The sequence below is a fragment of the Bombina bombina genome, chromosome 1, assembly GCF_027579735.1.
Source record: "Bombina bombina isolate aBomBom1 chromosome 1, aBomBom1.pri, whole genome shotgun sequence".
Classification (NCBI taxonomy): domain Eukaryota; kingdom Metazoa; phylum Chordata; class Amphibia; order Anura; family Bombinatoridae; genus Bombina; species Bombina bombina.
This window is the reverse complement of record NC_069499.1, coordinates 1,363,136,173-1,363,163,491: the sequence shown is the minus strand read 5'-3', so window position 1 is coordinate 1,363,163,491 and position 27,319 is coordinate 1,363,136,173. Positions and strand designations below refer to the sequence as shown.

General features: G+C 37.9%; 1 protein-coding gene across 2 annotated transcripts in view; it reads right to left on the bottom strand.

The window, feature by feature from the left end:
* The window catches only part of LOC128650146 (methanethiol oxidase-like), a 169,632-nt gene that overhangs the window by 22,403 nt on the left and 119,910 nt on the right, over positions 1–27,319 (bottom strand). For both annotated transcript variants that reach the window (XM_053703868.1, XM_053703876.1), the window contains exons 8-11: positions 17,901–17,979; positions 16,329–16,450; positions 1,254–1,346; positions 1,024–1,142 (exon numbers count right to left, since the gene is read on the bottom strand). In XM_053703868.1, coding sequence (XP_053559843.1) covers positions 1,024–1,142; positions 1,254–1,346; positions 16,329–16,450; positions 17,901–17,979 — 413 coding nt within the window. The remainder of the gene's footprint in view (positions 1–1,023; positions 1,143–1,253; positions 1,347–16,328; positions 16,451–17,900; positions 17,980–27,319) is intronic.

The window sequence follows — 27,319 nt, the reverse complement described above, 5'->3', positions numbered from 1 at the left end:
GACGCCAGCAAGGTGGAGGTGGAGTACTGGTTTGGGCTGGTATCATCAAAGATGAGCTTGTGGGGCCTTTTCGGGTTGAGGATGGAGTCAAGCTCAACTCCCAGTCCTACTGCCAGTTTCTGGAAGACACCTTCTTCAAGCAGTGGTACAGGAAGAAGTCTGCATCCTTCAAGAAAAACATGATTTTCATGCAGGACAATGCTCCATCACATGCGTCCAAGTACTCCACAGCGTGGCTGGCAAGAAAGGGTATAAAAGAAGAAAATCTAATGACATGGCCTCCTTGTTCACCTGATCTGAACCCCATTGAGAACCTGTGGTCCATCATCAAATGTGAGATTTACAAGGAGGGAAAACAGTACACCTCTCTGAACAGTGTCTGGGAGGCTGTGGTTGCTGCTGCACGCAATGTTGATGGTGAACAGATCAAAACACTGACCGAATCCATGGATGGAAGGCTTTTGAGTGTCCTTGCAAAGAAAGGTGGCTATATTGGTCACTGAATTGTTTTTGTTTTGTTTTTGAATGTCAGAAATGTATATTTGTGAATGTTGAGATGTTATATTGGTTTCACTGGTAAAAATAAATAATTTAAATGGGTATATATTTGTTTTTTGTTAAGTTGCCTAATAATTATGCACAGTAATAGTCACCTGCACACACAGATATCCCCCTAAAATAGCTATAACTAAAAACAAACTAAAAACTACTTCCAAAACTATTCAGCTTTGATATTAATGAGTTATTTGGGTTCATTGAGAACATGGTTGTTGTTCAATAATAAAATTAATCATCAAAAATACAACTTGCCTAAAAATTCTGCACTCCCTGTATATATACACAGTACATACAAATACACACACAAACACATATATATATACAGTACATACAAATACACACACAAACATATATATATACCGTACATACAAATACACACACAAACATATATATACAGTACATACAAATACACAAAAACATATATATACAGTACATACAAATACACACACAATAGGAAATTCTTACTTGACCATATCAGGATAAAACTGCTTGTCCCAGACACTGTACAGTGAGGTTGTCACATAAAGTCTCTTCCCGTCCAGACTGAGCTGAATCATCTGAGGGCCACCATTAATCTTCTTCCCCTGATAAGCACAAACCATGGTTAAAAAAATGCAGAGATGGTGGAGTATAATAGAGGTAATATTTATGGCAGCTGGATGAGCTGGGGAGACTTTGTAATATTTGAGGTTTACCTTCACTACTAGTGGTTCAGGTTGCATTTTCAGCTCCTTGTCCTCCTTAACAATGACTTTACCACCTTTTACAATGCTGCCAGAGAGAAAGATCTGAAAACAAAGAACACGTCCGTAGCATCAACTTGATGTATTAGTTAGAATTTATAGAGTTAAAACATGTGAGCTGGGATAGGAACAAGGGAAGAGATAATGAGAGATGGGATAAACCGATTCCCAAACATTTTAGTCTATTAGCAAGTACATGGGGAATTTACTTTTTATTAGTCTTCATAAAATCCACAAACACTGCTATACAATGATTAGGTACCACAATACCTGGTACTACACTATATTGATACATCCAAAATACTAAAGACTTAGACACAATTTAGTGATAACAGAAGAAACATATTTAGTTAGTTTAATGTTGAAAACATTCTAGGTCCAGAAGCATTAACATTTTTTTCTTAAAGGAATAGTCTAGTCAAAATTAAACTTTATAATTCAGATAGAGCAGTGTCTCCTACACCCAGTCCTCAGGACCCTTACTCAGGCCAGATATTCATTATATCTTAACTAGAGCACAGGTGACATAATCAGCTCACCCATCAGATCATTACTTCACCTGTGCTCTAGTTAAGATATAATGAATATCTGGCCTGAGTAAGGGTCCTGAGGACTGGGTTTGGGTAACATTGAGATAGAGCATGCAATTTTAAGCAACTTTCTAACTTATTCCTAATATCAATTTTTGTTCATTCTCTTGTTATCTTTATTTGAAAAAGCAAAAAATGTAAGCATAGGAGCTGGACCATTTTTGGTTCAGAACCTAGGTAGAGCTTTCTGATTGGTGTCTAAATGTAGCCACCAATCAGCAAGCGCTACCCATGTGCTGAACCAAAAATGGGCCGGCTCCTAAGTTTTATATTCAAATAAAGATAGCAAGCGAACAAAGAAAAATTGATGATAGGAGTATATTAGAAAGATGCTTAAAATTGCATGCTCTATATGAATCATGAAAGTTTAATTTTTACTAGACTATTCCTATTTAATTTTTCAAGCAGAGGATGCTGCTTTATCCGTGCAAAGTTTCCTGATCGCCGGAAACAGAAGTTAAGAAGCAAGACCGCTTAAGCGTAAGAGCACTGCTCCTTAACTTCTCCGCCACCTTTAAGGTGGTGGACTGCAATGTGATGATTGACACCCCCTGCTAGCGGCCAATTGGCCTCGAATGTGCAGGGGACGGCATTGCAAAAGCATTTCACAAGAAATGCTTGTGCAATGTTAAATGTCGACAGCATTTAATAAATTGACCCCTTAGGCTTAATTCAACACATCTCCATTGTACATGAGAGAGAAAGTCTTTGCTAGACATAATATATTTCTGGATATACTTATCAAATATAATTAATACTATGTCTGAGAAGATTAGTAACTAGGATGTAGGAATGATTCAGTATAAATAACACTATATATCTATAGCAACTAATACATTTGTTATGTTGGGATAGCTTCCATCCAATAAATATTTAAAGCATGTTCTTTAAACGATGCAACCTGGTGGTAACTTCCAGACGGCTTTCAAATATGGCTGCAATATTGTGAGCTGCTCCAGATCTTAGACTCATTTATTAAATATCTTAGTTATCCTGTGAAGCCTTACAGATATCAAGTCAATAAGTATTACTGCACAGTTTGAAGCCATATTAGTATCTGTCAGCTACGATATGCTGGAGCTAAACCTGAGGCTTGCTCCTCTAAATCTACCCCCCCATCAGCAAAGCTCTTCTCTCTCACAGCATAGTACCAAGGTGTACTGTATTTCTTTGAGAATTGAATGGCACTCAAAATTCAAGAACTTGGAGAGACATGTTGTGTAATATTGGAGTAACAGTTTAATAAGCTACACATACTACTCGATACCTACTTTGGAGAAAGCTTGCAAGCCTGTGCTAATAAAGATGGTGATCAGAACCTAGAGTTTATACAGAAGAGACATTTAGCTGGCATTGCTGTAAGGTATTTCTCAGGCTCTATCAAGGAAAATTCTACAACAGAGAACCCGAATTATACACAGTCTCTAGAGAGGCCTATACTAAAAATATGCAGAGAGATGGGAGAACCTGGGGTTCCTACGCTAGAGAGCTCAAATTGTGTATGGGCTATGGAGGTAAAAAAACAGCATTGAGAATGTGTACAGAGGTGGGAGAGTTTAGATCCATCTGCTCTAGGGTCATTGTTTACATGAAAGAGATGATGTAGGTTGGTGATGTAGTTGACAGCCTCTCGTGTTCAGTAGAACACTTATAGTGGACACCTATCCTTCCCTTCTCAAGTTGCAGAGAGATTATGGGGCTCAAAGGCAGAACAATGCAGTCTCTGACATTGCATCCTCCCAGGGATTTTCTGGGACTCCTCTGTTCCAATATTACCACTACCTATGAGAATCTGTGGGTGGAAGATGCAATATTTTTATATCCCTTCTCAGGCAGATCTGATCCGAACATAGGAGTAGGCTTATTATGTGGACGCAATTACAGCTCCCCAGTTATTTACTCTATTTAATGTGGATTGCTGACCTTTTTCTCAAGGTTGGTCAAATCTGCAGTAGTGAGGAATTGACAGTTTGATATGCCTTTTTGTGACTTACCGTCAGAGATAAGTATGATTTATATATGCCGAGATCTCAATACCATGCAGAGAACTAGTTATCTAGTTATTTCTAAATGAGGAGTCCTAAACTAAACTTTGTCTCTGTTAATATATATAATCCTGTTGATGTTCATATTAATATAGACAGTGTTAAATAGGAGGCTACTGCATTTGTCTGCTAACACTACTTATAGTTAAATGTTTTCTTTATTGCTTGACATCAGGTTGCCATTTCTATTTTAAGATGCTATGGTTTTTGTAAGATTTATATGGGCCAGTTTACACTGCCATCTGTCTATATTTTCCCTTACTAGCAAGAAGCTGCTATAAAATTAACCACAATGGTGTTGATACCATATTTTAGCTGGTATTTGTGGGCTTATGGAAGCCTGAGCAAAATTTGATAGTTATTTTAATCGCTGAGTCATAGGTCAACATTCGGTATCAATCGTGCTCTATAATGTATATTTCCCGTTTTCTTTATCATAATCTGAATTCTACAGTTTGTAACCTATTCGGTTTTTCAACTTACAGTTTATGGTTTTTTTTCTAATGGTTTTAACAATGTTACTTTGTTAAATATATATGTTACTGGGTCCAATAGTGGCACATTTTGTTATTTTCCCCTAGTTTTCCCCACTTTCATCTGATTTATATTTGGGGTGGTCTAAGAGAGGCCATTGTTTTTTGTTGTTGTTTTTTTTTTAGTTACGCAGTAATAGCTTTATATGAAATAGTAGGAGATAAGCATGGAGTAGTCCATAATTCTGTGCTGTGGTCCAGTATAAGGACTGTGAGGTCGGACATGGAAAGTATGCTAACATATACTATCAAAGTGCTCATAGGAGAGCTGCTACTAAGACACATGAGTCAGAAAACCTTAAGAACTCGTTAAGGGGATCATTTCCATAACAACTCCATGTCTCTCTTACTTACTTGCGTAGTTAGAAGGTAGATATATGTCCACTAGTTGATGATGCATGGGGTCATGTGGTTAGTCCTTGGCAATACTTGGGTATTGATGAATTTATTTGTCCCCCAAGTAGACAATGGGCAAAAGAAGACAGACAGGAATATATGTGTATACTCTCTAAGGAAGTAGAACATCTGCCTAGTGTTTTATGGGGCTACGTATACCTATGTGTTGTATAAGCCAGCTCAAGTGGGAGAATAAAATTGCTGAATCATTTTGTAAGCTAAAAGAGTAGTGAAACATTATTATGCAAATCTAGCCAAATAGAGGAGTGAGTAACAATATACCCTGTATTGAACAATAACACAATCACCCAATTTAACTAATGCCAGTCCTGTGAACATTTACAGTGCTAAATGCATGAGCCAAGAATCCGCAGCTGAAAAGTAAGGTAAGTCTTAAAGGCTTTGATGAGTACAATACCAACTGATCCAGCTGGATCCTCTGCGCTCTATCTGCCATCTCCGGCAACCATCCATGGAGTGAGAGTTCATCATTCGCCAAGACATACTTTCTGTAGGATCAAGATATCCAGCTGCAGGTACGATAGTCTCCTCCAGACAATAATAGAACATTGGCAGCTGCCGACTCTCAGAGGTAAGTGCGGGCCCGCCATCTGCTACTACGCTGGCCTGGCTATTCCTCCTCTCGTCAGCGTAGATATACTTCTGCGATTGTCGCGTCACAGCACTAGGCTCTGCGACAGGATTTGGGGTTGAATGTTGCTGGATCTCGGCATAGCGATATTCAGCCCCCTCCCATGCTGTACTAGTCAGATGGCTGACATCCAGCTGCTCATGAGAAGGAGCTGTTACCATGTCTGTTCCATTAGCCTCCAATATAGGAACTCCTTTCCATGCTGTTGGGTAGAAAAAGTTGTCAGTCATAGCACCTATTATAGCAGGGAGCAAGGTATCCACCCACTCTAAATCTCTCAGAATGCGAGTGCATCTCCTGTGCCCTCTTCAGATCACCCCACAGATTTTGAATTGGATTCAGGTTTGGGCTCTGGCTTGGCCATCCCAAGACTTTAATCTTCTTCTGGTGAAGCTATTAATTTGTTGATTTTGATGTATGCTTTGGGTCGTTGTCATGCTGAAAGATGAAGTTCCTCTTCATGTTCAGCTTTCTAGCAGAAGCCTGAAGGTTTTGTGCCAATATTGTCTGGTATTTGGCTACCTTGATTAAGCCCCTGTTCCAGCTGAAGAAAAACAGCCCCAAAGCATGATGCTGACACCACCATGCTTGACTGTGGGTATGGTATTCTTTTGGTGATATGCAGTGTTGTTTTTGTGCCAAACATATCTTTTGGAATTATGGCCAAAAAGTTCAACTTTGGTTTCATCAGACCAGAACACCTTTGCAACATGCTTTTGGGAAACTTCAGATGTGTTTTTGCAAAATTTAGCCGAGCTTGGATGTTTTTTTTTCGTAAGAAAAGGCTTCCGTCTTGCCACTCTACCCCATAGCCCAGATATATGAAGAATACTGGCGATTGTTGTCACATGTACAACACAGCCAGTACTTGCCAGATATTCCTGCAGCTCCTTTAATGTTGCTGTAGGCCTCTTGGCAGCGTCCCAGACCAGTTTTCTTCTCGTCTTTTCATCAATTTTGGAGGGACATCCAGTTCTTGGTAATGTCACTGTTGCACCATATTTTCTTCACTTGATGATGACTGTCTTCACTGTGTTCCATGATATATCTAATGCCTTGGAAATTATTTTGTAAGCCAATCAATTGCATCAGCCAATAGGATTTTTTCAACCTTAATTCTGATTGGCTGATAGAATTCTATCAGCCAATTGGAATCTAAGGGACGCCATCTTGGATGACGACACTTAAAGGTACCTTCATTCAGCAAGAAGACGTCGGAAGAAGAGGATGCTCCGCGACGGATGTCTTGAAGATGGAGCCGCTCCGCGTCAGAAGGATGAAGATAGAAGATGCCATCTGGGTGAAGACTTCTGCCCATCTGGAGGACCACTTCTGCCCGTCTGGAGGACCACTTCTGCCGGCTTGCTTGAGGACACCTTGCCACTTGGATGAAGACTTCTCCCGGTAAGTGAATCTTCGGGGGTTAGTGTTAGGATTTTTTAAGGGTGCATTGGGTGGGTTTTATTTTTAGGTTAGGGCTTTGGGCAGCAATAGAGCTAAATGCCCGTTTAAGGGCAATGCCCATACAAATGCCCTTTTCAGGGCAATGGAGAGCTTAGTTTTGTTTAGTTAGGGTTTTATTTGGGGGGGTTGGTTGTGTGGGTGGTAGGTTTTACTGTTGGGGGGGTTGTTTTTATTTCATTTTCAGGTAAAAGAGCTGATTTCTTTGGGGCAATGCCCGCAAAAGGCCCTTTTAAGGGCTATTGATAGTTTAGTTTAGGCTAGGGGGGGGTTTATTTTGGGGGGGCTTTTTTATTTTAATAGGGCTCTTAGATTAGGTGTAATTAGTTTAAAAATCTTGTAATTTGTTTTTTATTTTCTGTAATTTGTTGTGTTTTTTTGTAATTTAGCTAATTGTATTTGATTTATTTAATTGTATTTCATTTAGGTAATTTATTTAATTGTAGTGTAGTGTTAGGTGTTAGTGTAACTTAGGTTAGGTTTTATTTTACAGGTACATTTGTATTTATTTTAGCTAGGTAGTTAGTAAATAGTTAATAACTATTTAGTAACTATTCTACCTAGTTAAAATAAATACAAACTTGCCTGTGAAATAAAAATAAAACCTAAGCTAGATACAATGTAACTATTAGTTATATTGTAGCTAGCTTAGGGTTTATTTTATAGGTAAGTATTTAGTTTTAAATAGGAATAATTTAGTTAAAGGACCAGTCAATACAGTAGATTTGCATAATCAACAAATGCATGATAAGAAGACAATGCAATAGCACTTAGTCTGAACTTCAAATCAATAGTAGATTTGTTTTAAATAAATTGCAAAGTTATGTCTATTTCCACTCCCCCAGTATAATGTGACAGCCATCAGCCAATCACAAATGCATATACGTATATGCTGTGAACTCTTGCACATGCTCAGTAGGAGCTGGTGACTCAAAAAATGTAAATATTAAAAGACTGTGCACATTTTGTTAATGGAAGTAAATTGGAAAGTTGTTTAAAATTGCATGCTCTATCTGAATAATGAAAGTTTAATTTTGACTTGAGTCTCTCTTTAATGATAGTAATTTTATTTAGATTTATTTAAATTATATTTGTTAGGGGGTGTTAGGGTTAGACTTAGGTTTAGGGGTTAATAAATTTAGAATAGTGGCGGCTACGTTGGGGACGGCAGATTATGGGTTAATAAATATAATGTAGGTGCCGGCGATGTTGGGGGCAGCAGAATAGGGGTTCATAAGTATAATGTAGGTGTTGGAGATGTCGGGGCGGCAGATTAGGGGTTAATAAGTGTAAGATTAAGTTGGTTTAGACTCAGGGTTCATGTTAGGGTGTTAGGTGTAAACATAAAATGTGTTTCCCCATAGGAATCAATGGGGCTGCGTTACTGAGCTTTACGCTGCTTTTTTGCAGGTGTTAGACTTTTCTCAGCCGGCTCTCCCTATTGATGTCTATGGGGAAATCGTGCACTGGAGTGCGGTATGCAGCACAATTTTGCTCTACGCTCACTTCTTGCCTTTTAACGCCGGGTTTGTAAAAACCTGTAATACCAACGCTGCAGGTAAGTGAGAGGTGAGAATAAACTGCAAGTTAGCAATGCACCCCTCTTACCGCAAAACTCGTAATCTAGGCGATAGTCTCTTAATGAACTGAGGGCACTTAGTGCTTTCGCACGCCCTACTAAGCTACTTTCCAGAAGATCCACAAGAAAGAAAAAGGTTTGTACGGTTTTACTCCGAGCACTTAGTGCAACTGCACGCTCACATAACTCAGCCAGACCTTTAATGAAAAGACAACAGTCCTGCACTGGTAATCCCAGAGAGGAATCACTTACGGATCCAAAGCTTCCCAAGCGAACAGGTCTGTCCTTTCAACACTTGGCCTGTCTTGCTGATTGAGCTGTCAAACATAGGCTTTAAATCCGATGACAGTGCCGACTGCACTGCATTGAAGACTTTGCTGCCTTGACACGATAATCTCTGTGATGTGTGTGAGATGTTTACTTCCAAACTCACGTGTTAACCATTCTTGGCTTCCAAACACTTATCCTGAGACTTGGAGGGACTCGGTACACAGCAAACCATCTACTTCTTACACCTGTGAGTTTTCCACTGCGGGCTGATGACGCATTTCACCCCTCCCCTTAAATAGCGTGTCATCCTTATTAAAGACATACATATACTGTTGCAACTATAACACAATGTTGCAAATTAGTCATATCTATTGCCTAAAGATTGAGCATGGCCTTTAAATTAGACTAAATATTATATCAATTGATTGCTTATTTACAGAAACTGAATACATTACTTTAAAAAATAACCCTTGATGGATTACTTTTAAAGTTCTTTGCCAACATTACAAAATCTAAACAAATAATCCTTATAATGAGATAGAAGGCACCTGAAAAGTTTTTGCAGAGTGTTCAAAGAAAACTTGCATATTCAATTTTATCATTTAAACCTCTAGGTGTTAATGTATTTAAGACATATATCCACTTTGCCTCCTTTTAGAGTAACACTCTGTCAATATTACCTCCTCTCCTTCTACTCTTAACATGTTCAATGCCAATCACTGATACATCACCCATGTTGGATGCATGTTTCTCAAGAAAATGTCTTCCTATTGGGCTATCAATGTTCCCATTTTTTATATTATTTCTATGCTCCCTGACTCTCTCTTTTATTTCTCTTGTGGTTTTCCCACATAGAAAAGGGGGCACGAGCAGTAAAGGAGATAGATCACCCCTGTGGTATTGCAAGTAATCTATTGTTTGATTTTAAATACATGATTTACATCCATAAAAAATGTCTTAGTTTTCATCCGACTACTGCAATATACACATTTCCCACAGGGGTGGCATCCTACTCTAGGCTGTGCAGCTGTTAGCCATTTTTTTACAGGAGTACCTCTCTCATACTCACTGTGAACCAGATTGTCTCTCAGGCTTAACACCTCACTGGTATCTCTGAGATAGGACGGCATTAATGTCAGGAATGGCTTCAAAAAGAAGTCCACATATTTACTGACATTTTCAGTAGGGCCTCCTATGTCAGAGATAATGGGTCGCCCTGGAGGCTTTTCCAAATTTTTATGCAATTTGAGTATACAGTAGAATGTGGGGAGGATTGGAAACTTTCGATACATAAATTGATGTTCTTTGGAGAAAATCAAACCTTCTCTTAAGGCATCATTAAGGATGAACAGGAGTTAATTGCAAGATTTTTTATATTTAGCTCTCTCAATCTGGATATACTGCTGAGGGTCACTTAACTGTCTCATAGCCTCATTTAGGTACAGAGTTTTGTCCATTATGACAACATTTCCTCCCTTATTGGATAATTTTATGACTATGTCATCACAATTCTTGAGTTCATTTAAAGCTGTTCTTTCTGTCTTACTTAGGTTATCGCAGACTATACTTGTGTTACCTATAGCCTGTATATCTTTCTCCACACACTTGACAAAGCTTTGAATGCTAGGAACTAAGCAAAAAGCTGGCATATGACAAGATTTATTATAGAAATTTGATTTCACTGGGAATCTGTCATCCTCCTCCATCAATGGTTCCTCTTGTTCTGATAAAAGAGAAACTAGGGTTTCTAAGGTTTCTTTATCTGCATTGCCCTCAAGGGCCCGGCCTTTTATTATTTGTTTTTCACTCCAAATTTTTTAAAAACTAATTTGCGAGCAAATAGTTTTATGTCTTTAGTGACCTCAAATTTATCCAGCCCTGTAGCAGGGCAAAATGACAACCCCTTAGATAGTACCCTAATATGATCATTATTGAGTGAAAAGGACGACAGATTCACCACAGTGAATTGATTCTCCTTTGGGGATTTTCCTATAATTGATCCAGTCTCTCCTGGTTCTTCGTCATCATGCGTGGATAATTTCTGTTGCCCCTGAACCTCCTGTTCCTTCCTCGTCTTGCCCTTCCATAGCGCATATCTTCTCTGGGGCCCACTCTATCCTCCTCTCCTTGTCCTACACTGAAAGGGGCCCCTGTGTTCATAGTTGCCCTTATATTCTGTGTGTTCTGATCTAAATCACAATCTGAGATGTCAGTTCCAGAATCATAATTCCCTCTTACTGATGGTGGATTATGGTAAATATACATTTTTCCTTTCTTAAAATAATCCTGATCTCTCATCAGTTTTCTTCTTTTCCTGAACTTAATTTCACTATGTAGTTTGTCTATACTTTTTTGGATATCTTTGTTCAATTTTTCAGAAGCAGGATCTTGTGCAAACACATTTACCTGTTCATAAGCTTTTAATTTCTCCAGTTTACTTGCAGCTAATCTTTTTTTATCTTCCTCTATCATGAGCTCCATGAGTTCTATTGTTAAGATAGCATTCCAATTTTTTAGTAAAACTCATTAGTAGCTTCTATACCTCTTAAATTCAGGCCGGGATAGCACTTACCGTAATTCGTGTTTTTTATTAATATAGTCCCATTGAGAGTGCTGCCTTGGTAATATTAATTATATATATATATATATATATATATATATATATATATATATATATATATATATATATATATATATATATACAAAAACTCTTCAGATATATATTGAAATATTTATTTAAGAATAAATAACATACGCCTAGATTTAGAGTTTTGTCGGTACAGACCCGCGTAGCTAACGCTGCTTTTTTTTCCAGCGCACCCTTAAGACAACGCTGGTATTTAGAGTTGTCTGAGTGGCTGCGTTAGGCTCAGAAAAGGGAGCGTTGAGCATAATTTAGCTCCACTTCAAACCTCAATACCAGCTTTGCCTACGGTAGTGGTAAGATGGAAAAACGTGCTCGTGCACGATATCCCCATAGGAAACAATGGGGCTGAGCTGGCTGAAAAAAAAAAGCAAAAAAGCAGCGTTCAGCTCCTAACGCAGCCACATTGTTTCCTATGGGGAAACACTCTCTAAGTCTGCACCTAACACCCTAACATGAACCCCGAGTCTAAACAACCCTAATCTTACACTTATTAACCCCTAATCTGCTGCCCCTGCTATCGCTGACACCTGCATTATACTAATAACCCCTAATCTGCCGCTCCGGACACCGCCGCAACCTACATTATAGCTATGAACCCCTAATCTGCTGCCCCTAACACCGCCGACACCTATATTATATTTATTAACCCCTAATCTGCCCCCCCCAACGTCGCCGCTACCTAACTACAATTATTAACCCCTAATCTGCCGACCGGACCTCGCCGCCACTATAATAAATGTATTAACCCCTAAACCGCCGCACTCCCACCTCGCAAACACTATAATAAATTATATTAACCCCTAATCTGCCCTCCCTAACATCGCCGCCACCTATCTACAATTAACCCCTAATTTCCCGCCCGCAACGTCGCCGCTACTATAATAAATGTATTAACCTCTAAACCTAAGTCTAACCCTAACACCCCCCCTAACATAAATATAATTTAAAACGAAATAATATTCCTATAATTAAATGAATGTATCCTTTTTAAAACTAAATACTTAACTATCAAATAAACCCTAATATAGCTACAATATAAATAATAATTACATTGTAGCTATTTTAGGATTTATATTTATTTTACAGGCAACTTTGTATTTATTTTAACTAGGTACAATAGCTATTAAATAGTTATTAACTAGTTAATAGCCACCTAGTTAAAATAGTTACAAAATTACCTGTAAAATAAATCCTAACCTAAATTAAAATTAAACCTAACACTACACTATCATTAAATTAATTAGATAAATTAACTACAATTAAATACAATTACATTTAATGAAATAAACTAATCTATAATACAAAAAAAACAAACACTAAATTACAGAAAATAAAAAAATATTACAAGAAGCTTAAACTAATTACACCTAATCTAAGCCCCCTAATAAAATAATAAAGCCCCCCAAATTAAAAAAATGCCCTACCCTATTCTAAATTACAAAGTAATCAGCTCTTTTACCTGTAAAAAAAAATACAACCCCCCCAACATTAAAACTCACCACCCACATACCCCTACTCTAACCCACTCAATCCCCCCTTAAAAAAACCTAACACTAACCCCCTGAAGATCTCCCTACCTTGAGTCATCTTCACCCAGCCGAGCCGAATTCTTCATCCAATCCGGGCGATGTGGTCCTCCATCCGGGCGAAGTCTTGATCCAAGCGGCAAAGAAGAGGTCCTCCATCCGGGCGATGTCTTCCTCCAAGCGGCATCTTCTATCTTCTTTCTTCCGGCTCCATCTTCAGACCGCCGACGCCGAACATCCACCTTCCCTGACGGACTAACGACGAATGACGGTTCCTTTAAGGGACGTCATCCAAGATGGCGTCCCTCGAATTCCGATTGGCTGATAGGATTCTATCAGCCAATCGTTATTAAGGTAGGAAAAATTGGATTGGCTGATTCAATCAGCCAATCAGATTGAAGTTCAATTCGATTGGCTGATCCAATCAGCCAATCGGATTGAGCTCGCATTCTATTGGCTGTTCCAATCAGCCAATAGAATGCAAGCTCAATCCAATTGGCTGATTGAATCAGCCAATCAGATTTTTCCTACCTTAATTCCGATGTATTAATTAGGGTTAATACATTTATTATAGTAGTGGCGACGTTGCGGGCGGGAGATTAGGAGTTAATAATTGTAGGTAGGTGGCGGCGATATTAGGGAGGGCAGATTAGGGGTTAATACAATTTATTATAGTGTTTGCGAGGTGGGAGTGTGGCGGTTTAGGGGTTAATACATTTATTATAGTGGCAGCGAGGTCCGGTCAACAGATTAGGGGTTAATAATTGTAGTTAGGTAGCGGCGACGTTGGGGGGGCAGATTAGGGGTTAATAAATATAATATAGGTGTCGGCGGTGTTAGGGGCAGCAGATTAGGGGTTCATGTAGGTGGCGGCGGTGTCCGGTCGGCAGATTAGGGGCTAAAAAAATGTATTAGAGGGTTTGCGATGTGGGGGGCCTCGGTTTAGGGGTACATAGGTAGTTTATGGGTGTTAGTGTACTTTGTAGCACAGTAGTTAAGAGCTTTATGTTCCGGCATTAGCCAATAAAACTCTTAACTACTGACTTTTTTGCGGTTGGAGTCTTGTCGGGAGAGGGTCGACCGCTCACTTCTTCCAAGACTCTAAATACCAGCATTAGGCAAATCCCATAGAAAAGATAGGATACGCAATTGACGTAAGGGGATCTGCGGTAGCCTCGAGTCGCGGAAATAAAGTGAGCGGTAGACCCTTTCCTGCCTGACTCTAAATACCAGCGGGCGGTGAAAAGCAGCGTTAGGACCCCTTAACGCTGCTTTTGACGGCTAACGCCAAACTCTAAATCTAGCCGATATTCTTCTATGTGAAGAACATTGGAATGTGAAATATTAAAGGGATATGAAACCCAAATTTTTTCTTTCATGAGTCAGATAGAGCATGCCATTTTAAGCAACTTTTTAATTTAAATGAGAAAGTTGCTTAAAATTGCATGCTCTATTTGAATCATGAAAGAAAAAAATTGAGTTTTATATCCCTTTAATAATTCATGTCGGGTTCAGTGTTCTTAAAGATACACAGCCAGGTTACCCCGCAAGTATGGGTGTTAGTTTTTTTTGCAGCTTTTGTGCTCCATTGAAGTCTATGGGGCCGATTTATTATAGTGATAGCGGACATGCTCCACTGTAGCTGATCATGTCCATTGCACATCGATACATACGCTGTCAGCATTTATCATTGCACAAGCATTTCTCGTGAAATGCTTTGCAATGCCACCCCCTGCACATTCGCAGCCAATCTGCCGCTAGCTGGGAGTGTCAATAAACCCAATCATATCCAATCATGCTGAATGCTATCCACCGCCTCAGAGGTGACAGACGAGTTAAGGAGCAGTGGTCTTAAGACCACTGCTTCTTAACTCCTGTTTCCGGCGAGCCTGAAGGCTCGTGCAGAAACAGATGCATATGAGGCTTGGTAAATCGGCCCCTATGGGAGAAGAAGTTAACGCGGATGTGATATTTTTTTGTGTGTGGGGTTTACGCTTGCAAACAAACTTTGTTTGTTTGCAAACAGGGATGCTAAATTGCGCTCCACGCGTAATCTATCCCTAAGACCTATATACACCCTAATCTTCATTTTCATTTTTTTTATTGAGACCATTATGACACTATATGTGATTCTAATGCTCAGTTCGGTCTTTACTTTTTTCTTTCAATTGATTTTTATATTTTTAGTTACCAATAAACTTAATTTTATATATATATATATATATATATATATATATATACTGTATATATATATATATATATATATATATATAATCCACACATTATACGTTGGTATTTAAAGTCTATTACATCACTAGATCTGTTTGCATCGACTTGACAAATTACATACCTACCAACATTTGTGCCTGGTTAAGAGGGACTCAGGAGAGGCCTGACACAATTGTGTGGGTGGACCCAATTTGGGAGGGGTGGGAATGTGGGTAGTTAGTGGAGGGTTGTGGGTGTGTTTGGGTAGTTAATGGGTGTGACTGAGCAGTTTGTGGGCATGTCTGGGTGCTCTGTATGTAGGGCTAAGAAAAATTCTGAAGATAGTGACATCTCAGAGGGACAGAGCTTAGAATCAGGGAATGTCCCTCTCGAATGGGGACAATTGGAAAGTCTGAAGTACCAATGGTTGTGACTACAATATCTTGAGTTGGTTTGACAAATATAGACTTTAGTTTTGAAGCTATTTTAAAAAGTACCATTATTTTTAAACTACTTTAAAAGCCCAAAATTAATTAAACCATCAAGGGGCCTTAACATCTTTCACAGAACCTGCAACATGGTCTAAATAATCACTATTATTAATTGACAGCTCAGAACTTAAGAGTAAAAAAATAATATTGGCTCTTACAACTGACGACATTGACCAGCTATTTCTAACCCCTGTCGCAATAACACTGGTACCTATATAAGTACTACTGTTACTGGCTAGTAAAAATAAACCACAACCTTTTACCAGTTGTTTACAATATCAAGCATTCCATGAACATAGTTAGCCATAAAAGTGATTTAAACCACTATTAACGATAGCGGGAATGTAGTTCTGAGGTATATTATCAATAAAAATGGTTTACTTTAGGTTTCAAAAAGTACTATATTTTAGAGTGCTGTTTAGGATTGCGATCGAGCACAACACCTAACTCACCACATGTAACAAGTGCACAATGAGCGTGCTAGTAGCTCTCCCTGCATTATCGGTTAAAAGAAAAGCAATAATATTATATTTATCTATTTATTTCAATTCCATTTGCTACTCATTAGTTTTCACAAGGCACATACATACCCACTGTATTTTCGTCATTACCACACTGTTTGGACTCACCTGCCCGGTCAGTTTGGGCTCTTTAGGGTTTGTGATGTCATACTGTCTGATGTCACCATGTAGCCAATTACTAAAGTAAAGAAAGCGATCATCCAGTGAAATGAGGATATTAGTGATCAGTCCTGGAAGGAGAAAGACATTGAAGGAACACACATATTTGAAGAAAGTCCCTAATAACCTATAGGGAAAGTGGGAAAAAATATAGGTAATATTCCTGAAACCCCTCTCCGAGTAAACCTATGTATCAGAGAAGGTAGTGCCTAATGCCAGACAAATTAGTAAAGTTTACAGGGAGAGAGAGAAAGAAGCATTATTGGGCACACTTAAAAGGTATATTACCCAGTAAAGTAGGGTGGAATGTATGTGTAGTGTATGTCAATGGTTAAAACATAACATTTATTAATGACTGTATAAAAAATATATATTGTGGACCATGCCACCATTAAAGGACCAGTCAACACTGTAGATTTGCATAAGCAGTAAATGCAAGATAACAAGACAATGCAATAGCACTTAGTCTGAACTTCAAATAACTACTAGATTTTTTTCTGACAATTTTAAAAGTTATGTCTTTTTCCACTCCCCCTGTACCATGTGACAGCCATCAGCAAATCACAAATGCATACACGTACCATGTGACAGCAATCAGCCATTCACAAATGCATACACACTTATTATTGCACATGCTCAGTAGGAGCTGGTGACTCAAAAAGTTAAAATATAAAAAGACTGTGCACATTTTGTTAATTGAAGTAAATTTGAAAGTTGTTTAAAATTGCATGCTCTATCTGAATAATGAAAGTTTAATTTTGATTGACTGTCCCTTTTATGCTAAAATATGACACAATAATTAAAAAATATATATAAAAAATATATTGGTAGCACTGCAAACTCTCCTATTATGGAGTAATCTCCAACACATCAATTACTGAGCTGTATATATTAGTATAGAGGTAACCTAAATAAATCCATAAACAGATATAGCTAGGGATAAGTGCGGTCTTGAAAATAGGGTAATAGTGCTATGTGGCGTTAGTCAAATGAGCACCAAGTCATATATAGATTCGCCTTAAGTAAAAGCTATTAAATAATTGCCAACAATTAGCAAATTACCAGCAGATGCGTTCGCACTGCTTCTCTCCTCTAATTGTTTAGTTTAAAAATATAGCTGGTAATTTGCTAATTGTTGGCCCATATTTTGGGCAATAGATATAAAATATATTTGGGATCTGTTAGCGGTTTTTGAAGAATAGTGCGGTGGCAATTATTTAATAGCTTTTACTTAAGGTGAATCTATATATGACTAGATGGTTATTATATAATAAAACAGAAAAAAAATATTTTCATTTAAAGTAAATTACTTCATAACTATATACAGTATAAAAAATATCATCACACGCACAAACAATGCAACTATATTTTACAGAGTGTTTCTTCACATTAATAAAGGTAAATGCATACACAACCAAACCATTATGTTACATGGTCCCTCCAGTTCCAGAGATTAGATCAATCATTAACTTTGCCTTCTACAACTGGAGATTAAAGCATTGTCCTTTAAACCTGACTCACCTGGCATTTCTTGCAAGGCCCATCCTTCCACCTTTTTGCTCTCCACTTTAATCACCTTGTCTGCTGCCCACTTGCCATCCTGTCGACAGAAGAGATTGCAAACTGATTCATCAGATCTTCACCTCTGAAGTGACAAGATTTGTTAATCACTCAACCAACACAATTTTAGCTCAGTCCCTAATCTTGTCTTGCCTTGATTAATGTAATCGCTAGGGATGGGCGAATGTTTCTAAAAATTCTAAATTTAAAATGAATTTTGATACATTCGTTCGTTTGAATCGAATTTCGAATGTTTATATAACATTCTAATATTCTATTTTCGAATTTTCGTTTTCGAATTTTTCAATAAAATTCGAAAATATTAGTTTGAATAATAGAATGTTTAGCTATGTATTCATTCAATTTCGAAATGTAATATTTGAATTTGAATGTGACATTCAAATTCAAAATAGTATTTCTAGTCTACAACTGTGTTTAATAAATGTAATATTCAAATTCGAATGCTATGATCGAATATGACATTCGAATTTGAAATAGTATTTCTAGTTTACAACTGTGATATTCAGTTTAAATGTGATATTTGATTTGAATGTGACATTCGAATTCAATATAGTATTTCTAGTCTAATACTGTTTTATAAATGTAATATTCAAATTCGAATGTGATATTGGATTCGAATGTGATATTCAATTCGAATGTGATATTCGATTTGAATGTGACATTCAAATTCGAAATAATGTTTCTAGTCTACAAATGTGTTTTATAAATGTAATATTCAAATTCGAAAGTGACATTCAAATTCGAATGTGACATTCAAATTCGAATGTGACATTCGAAAACTGTAAATAACATTCGAAAATCGAATTTTTAAGAATATTCGTTCTTATCAACATTATATTATGTAAATCGAATTTCTACTATAACATTTGAATTCGAATATAAACACATTCGCCAATCCCTAGTAATCGCCTCTTTTGTGTTATCCCAGTGCTTTGCCTCTCTCGAATCAATCATGAATACTGCCAAAAGAATCCTTTAGCCATTCCTCTGTCAGACCTCATAATTGAACCTTATACGCTACAGAATAAATTTGAAATACTGTCCTTATTTTACAAAACACTTTAAAGGAGCACACAACAGTGAATATCAAACTTACTTAAAAATATGTTTACAATATTATTATCAGTTATTTGTAGAACGCCAACAGATTCCGCAGCGCTAACAATATGCTTGCATTCGCATAAAATGATCACAAGTTTTGTGATAACTTCTCAAGTGCACTTGACTGACCAAACATACACCAGTAGGTTTTGTGCACACACATCCAACACTAAGTAAAAGTGTTGTGTCCCTTTATTTATTATGCACTAACCAATAATTCCGAACACCTACAATTTTTTCCTAACCCTCTTCTTCTACTAACTATTATTACCTCTTTCCCTCTTCCACCATTAACACTTATCTCATGCTATATCAGCACTGTGGAACACTCTTTAAAGAAGAAAAGAAAAAAACTTTTACCACGCTTTCCAAAAGATTAAACAATTGGGTATATTCTATTCCAGAAAAAAGGGAATAGGCAGCACTCCAGTGATCCTTGAATAAAAATGTATAATCCTTTATTTCACAGACGATAAAAACATGCACTCAAACAGCGATCACAATGGGAGGAGGAGGCGGAGTCCTGACATGTTTTGTGCCGTGCGGCACTTAATCATAGGATAGCTCCACACAAACATAGCACACCTTTTATGAGTGATTGTAGCCAATCACAGTTCTAAACACAAATGTTCCCTTGGAAACAACAAACAGGTATATGTGCACTATACATGTGTTACAAATATATGTAAAAAATCTATTAAAATCAAAATAAAAGATATAAAACTACATCTCTGATTAAAGGTTTTACAGATACATATATTATATCAAATTCTGATGGTCAGCCTAAAAATAACCCAAATTAAACAATCTTAAACAATCTTAGACAATCTTAAATAACCTCCACACAAAATCAACATGATTGTCGTTGTGTGGATTAATATTACATATGCATGTAAGCTTCTAATAGTTACTTTCTAATTGTATATACATCCAATTATATGTTTACCTATGTAGTGTCAAAGTCTAAATCACGCCCAACTACAATTTAATAGTGACCTGAAACTGTGACAATTGATACCGGTATACTGTTGTTAACAGATAATAGGGAAGCGAAATACCCAAAATTCATCTATATGACACCAAAAATTGATCAACATCAAGTAAAATCTTATTGGCATCTTGGTATCTTTTTATATTTAAATGCTTATTAAGAGTAACCACCAAAATTCAACTACTATTTTTTGTAAATAGTTCAAAAGAAATATGTTGTAACAACCCATATAAAGAATGGGGTATCTAGATACCAAACCCCCTATGGGTCAATATAATGGTTTCTTAAGGCCAGAATATATACATGTACCAACAAGACTATAAGATAAATATAATACGTTAATGCTACACAAGATTCCAAAAGGGGTTATTCTACGAAGTAGCTAATGTCCCATTCTTTGTTCAGTCCCAAAGGTGCCCTGGTATCCAATTTCCAGATCAAATTTTTTTTTTTTAGTTTTCAAAAAAGCTTTATTTAAACCACAATGTCATACATGAAATGCGATAAAAATAACATAACAAAGCTTGAGACATTCAGAGTAGCGAAATAACCTACAGTGTTGTAAACTGTCGGCTATACTAGTGCTAGTGTCACACATTTTATGTTATAACAATTGTTCATTGTTCCTTGCATTGTTGGGTTGAGCAAATATTGAGTTCAGTCAATACGGGGTTGACATATAGCAGATTCATGTCATACCAACAACAGGGCTAAACATTGCTAAAGTCCATTCTTGTTCCATAAACACAGAACCCTACTTATCTATATATTATATAAATAGCTAACAGAAAACAAACAACAGGGTTTTAACCATTCATGTCTCTACATACAGTAACTATAGAGAATAATTAGGTGAAACTGAACCACTTGCTTCATGTTCCTTAGTTTATGTTTGTGGTGTACCTCTGAATGTTAAGCTGCAGAGAAATGTTGTTTCCACATGAGTGTCATTAATTTGTGCGTTTCCGTGGTGCCTGATTGTAAGTGGTGGTATCTTTCCAAGTGGAGAAAAGTCTCCACTTGTGCTCTCGATTCCTCTACTGTGGGTATTGTGTTCGATTTCCAATGTTTGGGAATTAACAATTTGGCACTGTTAATCATTAGAGTAAGGAAGTGTTTGGCTATGTTATTGTTGATTTTGGGGAGAGACAGATATAGGAGGATTAATGGATCATTGGGTATTTGCTTTCCCATCATATCTGACATAGTCCCATTATATGTCTATCAATTTGGACCCATTGCTTGTGTGTGTTGTTTGTGCACCATTCTACTACATTTTGTAGGGCTATTGCTGTTTTGTACGTATAAATATTTGGAACACCCAGCCCTCCACTCTCTTTGGGCATATACATTGTTTGTTTAGCTATTCTTGGTTTAATTCCCTGCCAGATGATTTGTTCCACTAAGGATTGAATCTTAGATAGGTATTGATATGGGAGGTGTATAGGGGCGGTTTGCAGTAAATATAAGAGCCTGAGGCGGACATTCATTTTTATTACATTTATTCTGCCTATCCACGAAATGGATTTGCTCTTCCAGCTAGAAAGGTCTGCTATTAATGTAGTTTCTAGTTATATAATTAGCCTGGAATACTACTTTGGGGTCAGTCGCAAAAAAAGTATTTAAGTTTCAATCTTAGTATTTTTAGTGGCCAATTTTGTGTCAGTTGTTGAAACACTTTTTCATCATATGTTAGATTTAACATCTCAGATTTATTGGTAAATATTAGAAAATGAGATACTCTCCCGTAAATCTGAAATATTTCTAGTGTCTTTGGTAAGGACTTCTCCAGCTCTGTAAGTGTAAGTAGGACATCGTCAGCATACAGAGCAAGCTTGTGTTCTGTGTCCCCCACCTGTATGCCTTTGATTTGTGTATTATTTCTTATTTTTTGTGCCAGTGCTTCTATTGAGATCGCGAAAAGGACTGGAGAGAGTGGGCATCCCTGCCTAGTACCATTTCTAATGTAAAACTTATCTGACAGTATACCATTTACTTTAATCTTAGCCATAGGACAGGTGTATAGGGAGAAAGCATGTTGAATAAATTTGTCGCCAAATTTCATTTTATGCATTACTGCTTTTAGGAATTGCCAATTTACCCTATCAAAAGCTTTTTCTGCATCCGTAGATATCAGGACCGCCGGTATTTTGTTGTGCTTAACATGAGATATAAGTTGTAAAGCCATTAGGGTGTTGACTTTGGCTTCTCTCCCTGGGATAAAACCTGCTTGATCTGTGTTTATTAACTTGGGTAAAAACTGGTTTATTCTATGAGCTAAGATTTTAGCAAAGATTTTAACGTCCAAATTCAATAATGAGATCGGGCAGAAATTCTCAGGTCTATTTGGTTCCTTCCCTGGTTTCGGTATCTTTGAGAAAGCGCCAACCGGCATGAAACGCATCAGATGACGTCACCTGCATCCCTGTCTTTCAACAAGTTGTGAGTGTTTGTGTTTTAACACAGTTCCTGTGCGAACTTTTAATGCATACCAAATAAATTTTTCATGATTATTTTACCTAAGTGCTTTGTGCATAGTGTTTGAACCAGCTCTTATCCACTGCTACGAACTAGCACTCAAGAATACTGAGTCTAATCTTATGCTTTGTGGGAGTCCGTCTCCTTTTGATATACCTGGTTTCGGTAAGACAGTAAAATGAGTAATATGAACATGCTTTCTGGGAATCCATTAGTGTTCAGGAGTGAATTGAACATGTTTGCTAACGGAGATATTAGATGGTGGGGAAATGTTTTGTAGTACCTCATGCTAAATCCATCCAGTCCCGGACACTTACCACTTGGCATGGTCTTTATAGCTTTTTTTATTTCAACTACAGTTATAGGGAGTTCCAAGCTCCTGGTTTCCTCTGCCTCTAGTTTAGGTAGATTGAGATCTGATAGGAAATCCTCAATACTCTAATGTAGTTGCCTCCGGTATGTTATACAGCGATGTATAATATTTTCTAAATGTCTCTGCAATGCTTTTGCTATCCTTGTGTATAACCCCATGTGTGTCCTTAATGTAGTGGACATGTGTGGTGGTGAGTTGACGCCGCCTCAAGGCCTTTGCTAATGATGTGCCTGTCTTGTCCCTTACATCAAAGTATTTTTGTTTTAGGAAGGCGGCCTTTCTTTGGTATTCTTTTGTGAGGTAGTTCCTCAGGGAATGCCTGACCTGTGTTAGTGATGCTAGAATGTCTGTGGATTGCGGGTTTAGCTTGTGTTCTTTCTCCCAATATCCTATTTGAGCCAGTGTGGAGTTTAGAAATTGTCTGTTTTCTTTTTTTTCTCTTGCCTTCCTTGCTATAAGTTCCCCTCTGACTACACACTTGTGTGCCTCCCAGACAATCCTGTCAGATATGTCCTCCAAGCTATTTTCTTTAAAATAGTTATCTAGTGTCCTATCGATAGCTTGTTTAGTTAGTGGGTTTCCCAGCATATGTTCCCAGCATATGTTCATCTAATCTCCATGTATATGTTTTCTGTGGCATGTCTGGCCATTCCACTACACATTGTACCGGGGCGTGGTCCGTCCATGTGATGGATAGAATCTTAGAATCTGTAATCAAAGATAACCCTAGTTGATCCGAGAGTATGTAGTCTATTTTGGTAAACGTGTTATGTGGGTTTGAATAAAACGTGTAGTCTCTGGTGTGTGTGTTCATTGCTCTCCATACATCGTGTAGCTTCAATTGGTGTATATAGCTCCTAACAATCTTGATCACTAGTTTGGATGTGCTAGTGGACCCAGTAGATGTGTCTACCCGCAGATCCAACGGTAGGTTGAAATCCCCTCCCAAGAACAGTGTCCCCTTAGTATGGACAAGCAATGAATTAAATATTGTTTTAAATATATGATGCTGGTCTTTGTTTGGCAGATATATATTTGCTATGGTGACGACTGGTCTGTTAAATAAGAGGCCCACTAAAATTATGTATCTTCCATTTTTGTCTTTTTCTATGTACATGGATTGAAATTGGACAGAGTTTTTAAATAAGATGCCAACGCCACCTTTTTTGGATGTACGCAAGGCCAAGAATATGTTCCTATATTTGTGTGATAGTATTCTTGGCTCTTTGCCTCTCTTAAAATGTGTTTCCTGTATAAGCAGGATGTCACCCGTGTTTTTGTATAGGTCTCTGAAAACCATAGATCTCTTTTCCGGACTATTTAAGCCATTTACGTTCACTGTTGTAAGTGTAAGTGAGTACATGTTTGACATCTTTTCAGTTTTGATTACTCTAGAATTATCTGGTGTAGATATAAGTTCTTGCTCTGTTAATGTTCATTTCCCTGACTGATGTCTGGTATTCTAGTGTAATTTATCTATCCCAATGTCTTGGTGTATGCCCTGCATTCAGCACTATGCTTCTTTAATAGTATAATCAACAGAACAATATTCAGTGCTATCCTTGGAAGTGATGATGCTGACGGAGAATCCCCACCGATAAGGAATCTTCTGCTCTCTTAGTATCGATGTAACAAAGTGGAGTTCCCTTCTCTTCTGTAGCGTTGTCGGACAAAGATCCGCAAAAATCTGTATATGGTTGCCTGCATGAGTGAATTTCTGTTTCTGCCTGGCATGGCGTATAATTTCCTCTCGATCCTTGTGGTTAAGTCATTTTAAGATTATGTCTGGTGGAGCTTTTGGTGGTGGCTTTGCGCGCAAAGCTCTATGCGCTCTCTCTCAATGCAGACATCCGGGGAATCATTTTTACCTTTGAGTGTTCTAAACAGATCCTGGAGGCATCCTTCTATGGCATTCTGTTGTACTGATTAGGGAACACTCTGTATACGTAGGTTGTTACGCCTACCCCTGTTATCAAGGTCTTCAGCCCTTTCTAGCAAATGATGAATGGTCTCCTCCTGCTCCTAAGTTACCCTTGAGATATGCTGTATATCCTTAAAGGTGGTATTATGATTTTCCTCCAATGTTGAAACCCTGCTAGTAACTTTTGACAAATCTTTTTTAAGCTCACCATACCAGCCCTTGACTTCTCCAATGATTTCTTTTATATCCTCCTTTTTACACGAGGTTCTAAGATGATCCTTGGTTAGTGGGGTACTGTTTCCTGGTTCTATTGGTAACTTTTGTGGTGCCAAAGTTTCCTGAGCTGTTGTTTTCTCCATTTCTGTGTTTGTAGAGGACATATCTTGAGCTTTTAGATATTGATGAATAGATTTGGACTTGTTGTTTTTGTCTGGTCTATTCAATCTGTGGCCAGGCATGACCACAGCCAATAGCGTAGTTAAATGGGTTAGATTGTAATGGACAAGTAGTTGCCATAAACACTTGGGTAACGTTATAACAGGGAGCCTGCACGTATGACACACAAAATTATTTGTGCAGGAGATGCTGTAATTGCTTTTGTGCCTGCAATGCACACTGACTGCTGTATAGTGCTAAAGTTCTGGAACCTGCATGTGCACAGACAGATAGGAGGTATATTATCCTTATAGAGGTGCTGCACAACATGTGGGTATCTCTGTCTGTATATCTGCTAGTGGTTTCTTCACTAATGGTTTTTAGGACCCTTAGAGTTGTGCTTTTAGTGACAAGCAGCCTTCTGTAGCAATGTAATCCCTATCTGCAGCTTGCTACTAGTCTGTATGGTTGAGGGAGGCTAGTTTACAATAAGCCCTAGCCTATTTTCTTTATCATTTTCACCCCACTGCAGTTAAGGTATACAACCGGAGACCGCTCACCCCTCTTTCTGTAATCGCTCTCTGTGTGGGACCTTGCCCTCCGTGTATACCGCTCCAGCGGATCACTGCTTCTTTGTGGCCTGCTGTGCCCATTTATTACCGCTCCGTATAGCAGAGAAGGGTCCGGTAGTGTTATTTATTGCGGCCACCGCACTCAATGTCCTATGCCCTCCTCCACTCCACCTCCAATTTAATATCCATTGCGGAGCCCCCTCTCACCTCCTATTTTGTCCCAGGATCGCTAGATTTCCTTACCACACTGTGTGGCTGTGTCGGAGCGCCACCTGGGTGCCATGTCCATTGCTGTTGGCTGTGTGCGCTACGCTCCTGTAGCTATACTTCTCTGCAGGCTCCCTCTCCATTTGTGCTGGAGTTGATCAGTGAGCCCCCGTTCACTTTTTGTAATGGCCAAGTAGCTTTTTTTTATCTTGTTTGGGCAGTGGGGCCTAGGAGCTAGTGTATCAAGCGGCCATCTCCCTGTGCGGCCAAGCTCCACCCCCTAGACAGGATCTTATATCTATTACCACCTCTGAGTGGCTTTCTCGATATATCAATGACTCTAATGATAAATTTAGACTCATTTGTAAAGTGAAAACAGTTGAAATGCCGTGCTACACTAGAATCTTTATTATAGTTATTAATGTCTCTTTTATGCTCACCTATCCTTGACCGTAGTCAACGTGTCATTTGTCCTATGTATTGTTAATACAAAGCACACATTCTAAGAGATAAATAACAAAACTTGTGCTGCAATTAGCATAATGTTCAATTCTAAATTTTTCATTCGTTGTAAAGCTCTTAAAATCAACACCTGATTAAATTACTTTACAAGTGGCACAATTCCAGGACAGGCACTTGAAAATACCCTTTTAGATAACCAATTACTCTCTACTCTCCTTGAACTACTGTTAATCATACTTGGGGAAAGCCTGTTAGCCAAGGTAGGCGCCTTTTTAGAAACTAATTTGACTTTGTCTATCACATCTGACAGCACCTCATCTCCCTTCAAGATGAGCAAATTATTTTTATTGCTATTACACAACTCATCATGCTGTAATGAAAATTCTGTTGAAAAAACTATTGTTTCCTTATTAAATGTGCATTTTTTTGGTACACGACCATCTATATTAGAATTGATGATGAGCTGCTTTTAACATCATCTAATGTTTGTTGTAATATTGGTAAGTCATACCCCCTAGCACTTAATCTATTTATTAGTTTGTTTGCTTGAAGATCAAATAACTCATCCGAGTTAGTGTTTCTTCTCAGTCTGAAAAAACTGGCTTCTTGGTATTGATTTGATCAAGTGCTTGGTGTGACATATAGATGACTTTGGGGTATTTCTTTTCCCTGTTATCTGTTAACAACAGTATACCAGTATAAATTGTCACAGTTTCAGGTCACTATTAAATTGTATTTGGGCGTGATCTAGACTTTGACACTACATAGGTAAACATATAATTGGATGTATATACAATTAGAAAGTAACTATTAGAAGCTTACATGCATATGTAATATTAATCTACAGAACAACAATCATGTTGATTTTGTGTGGAGGTT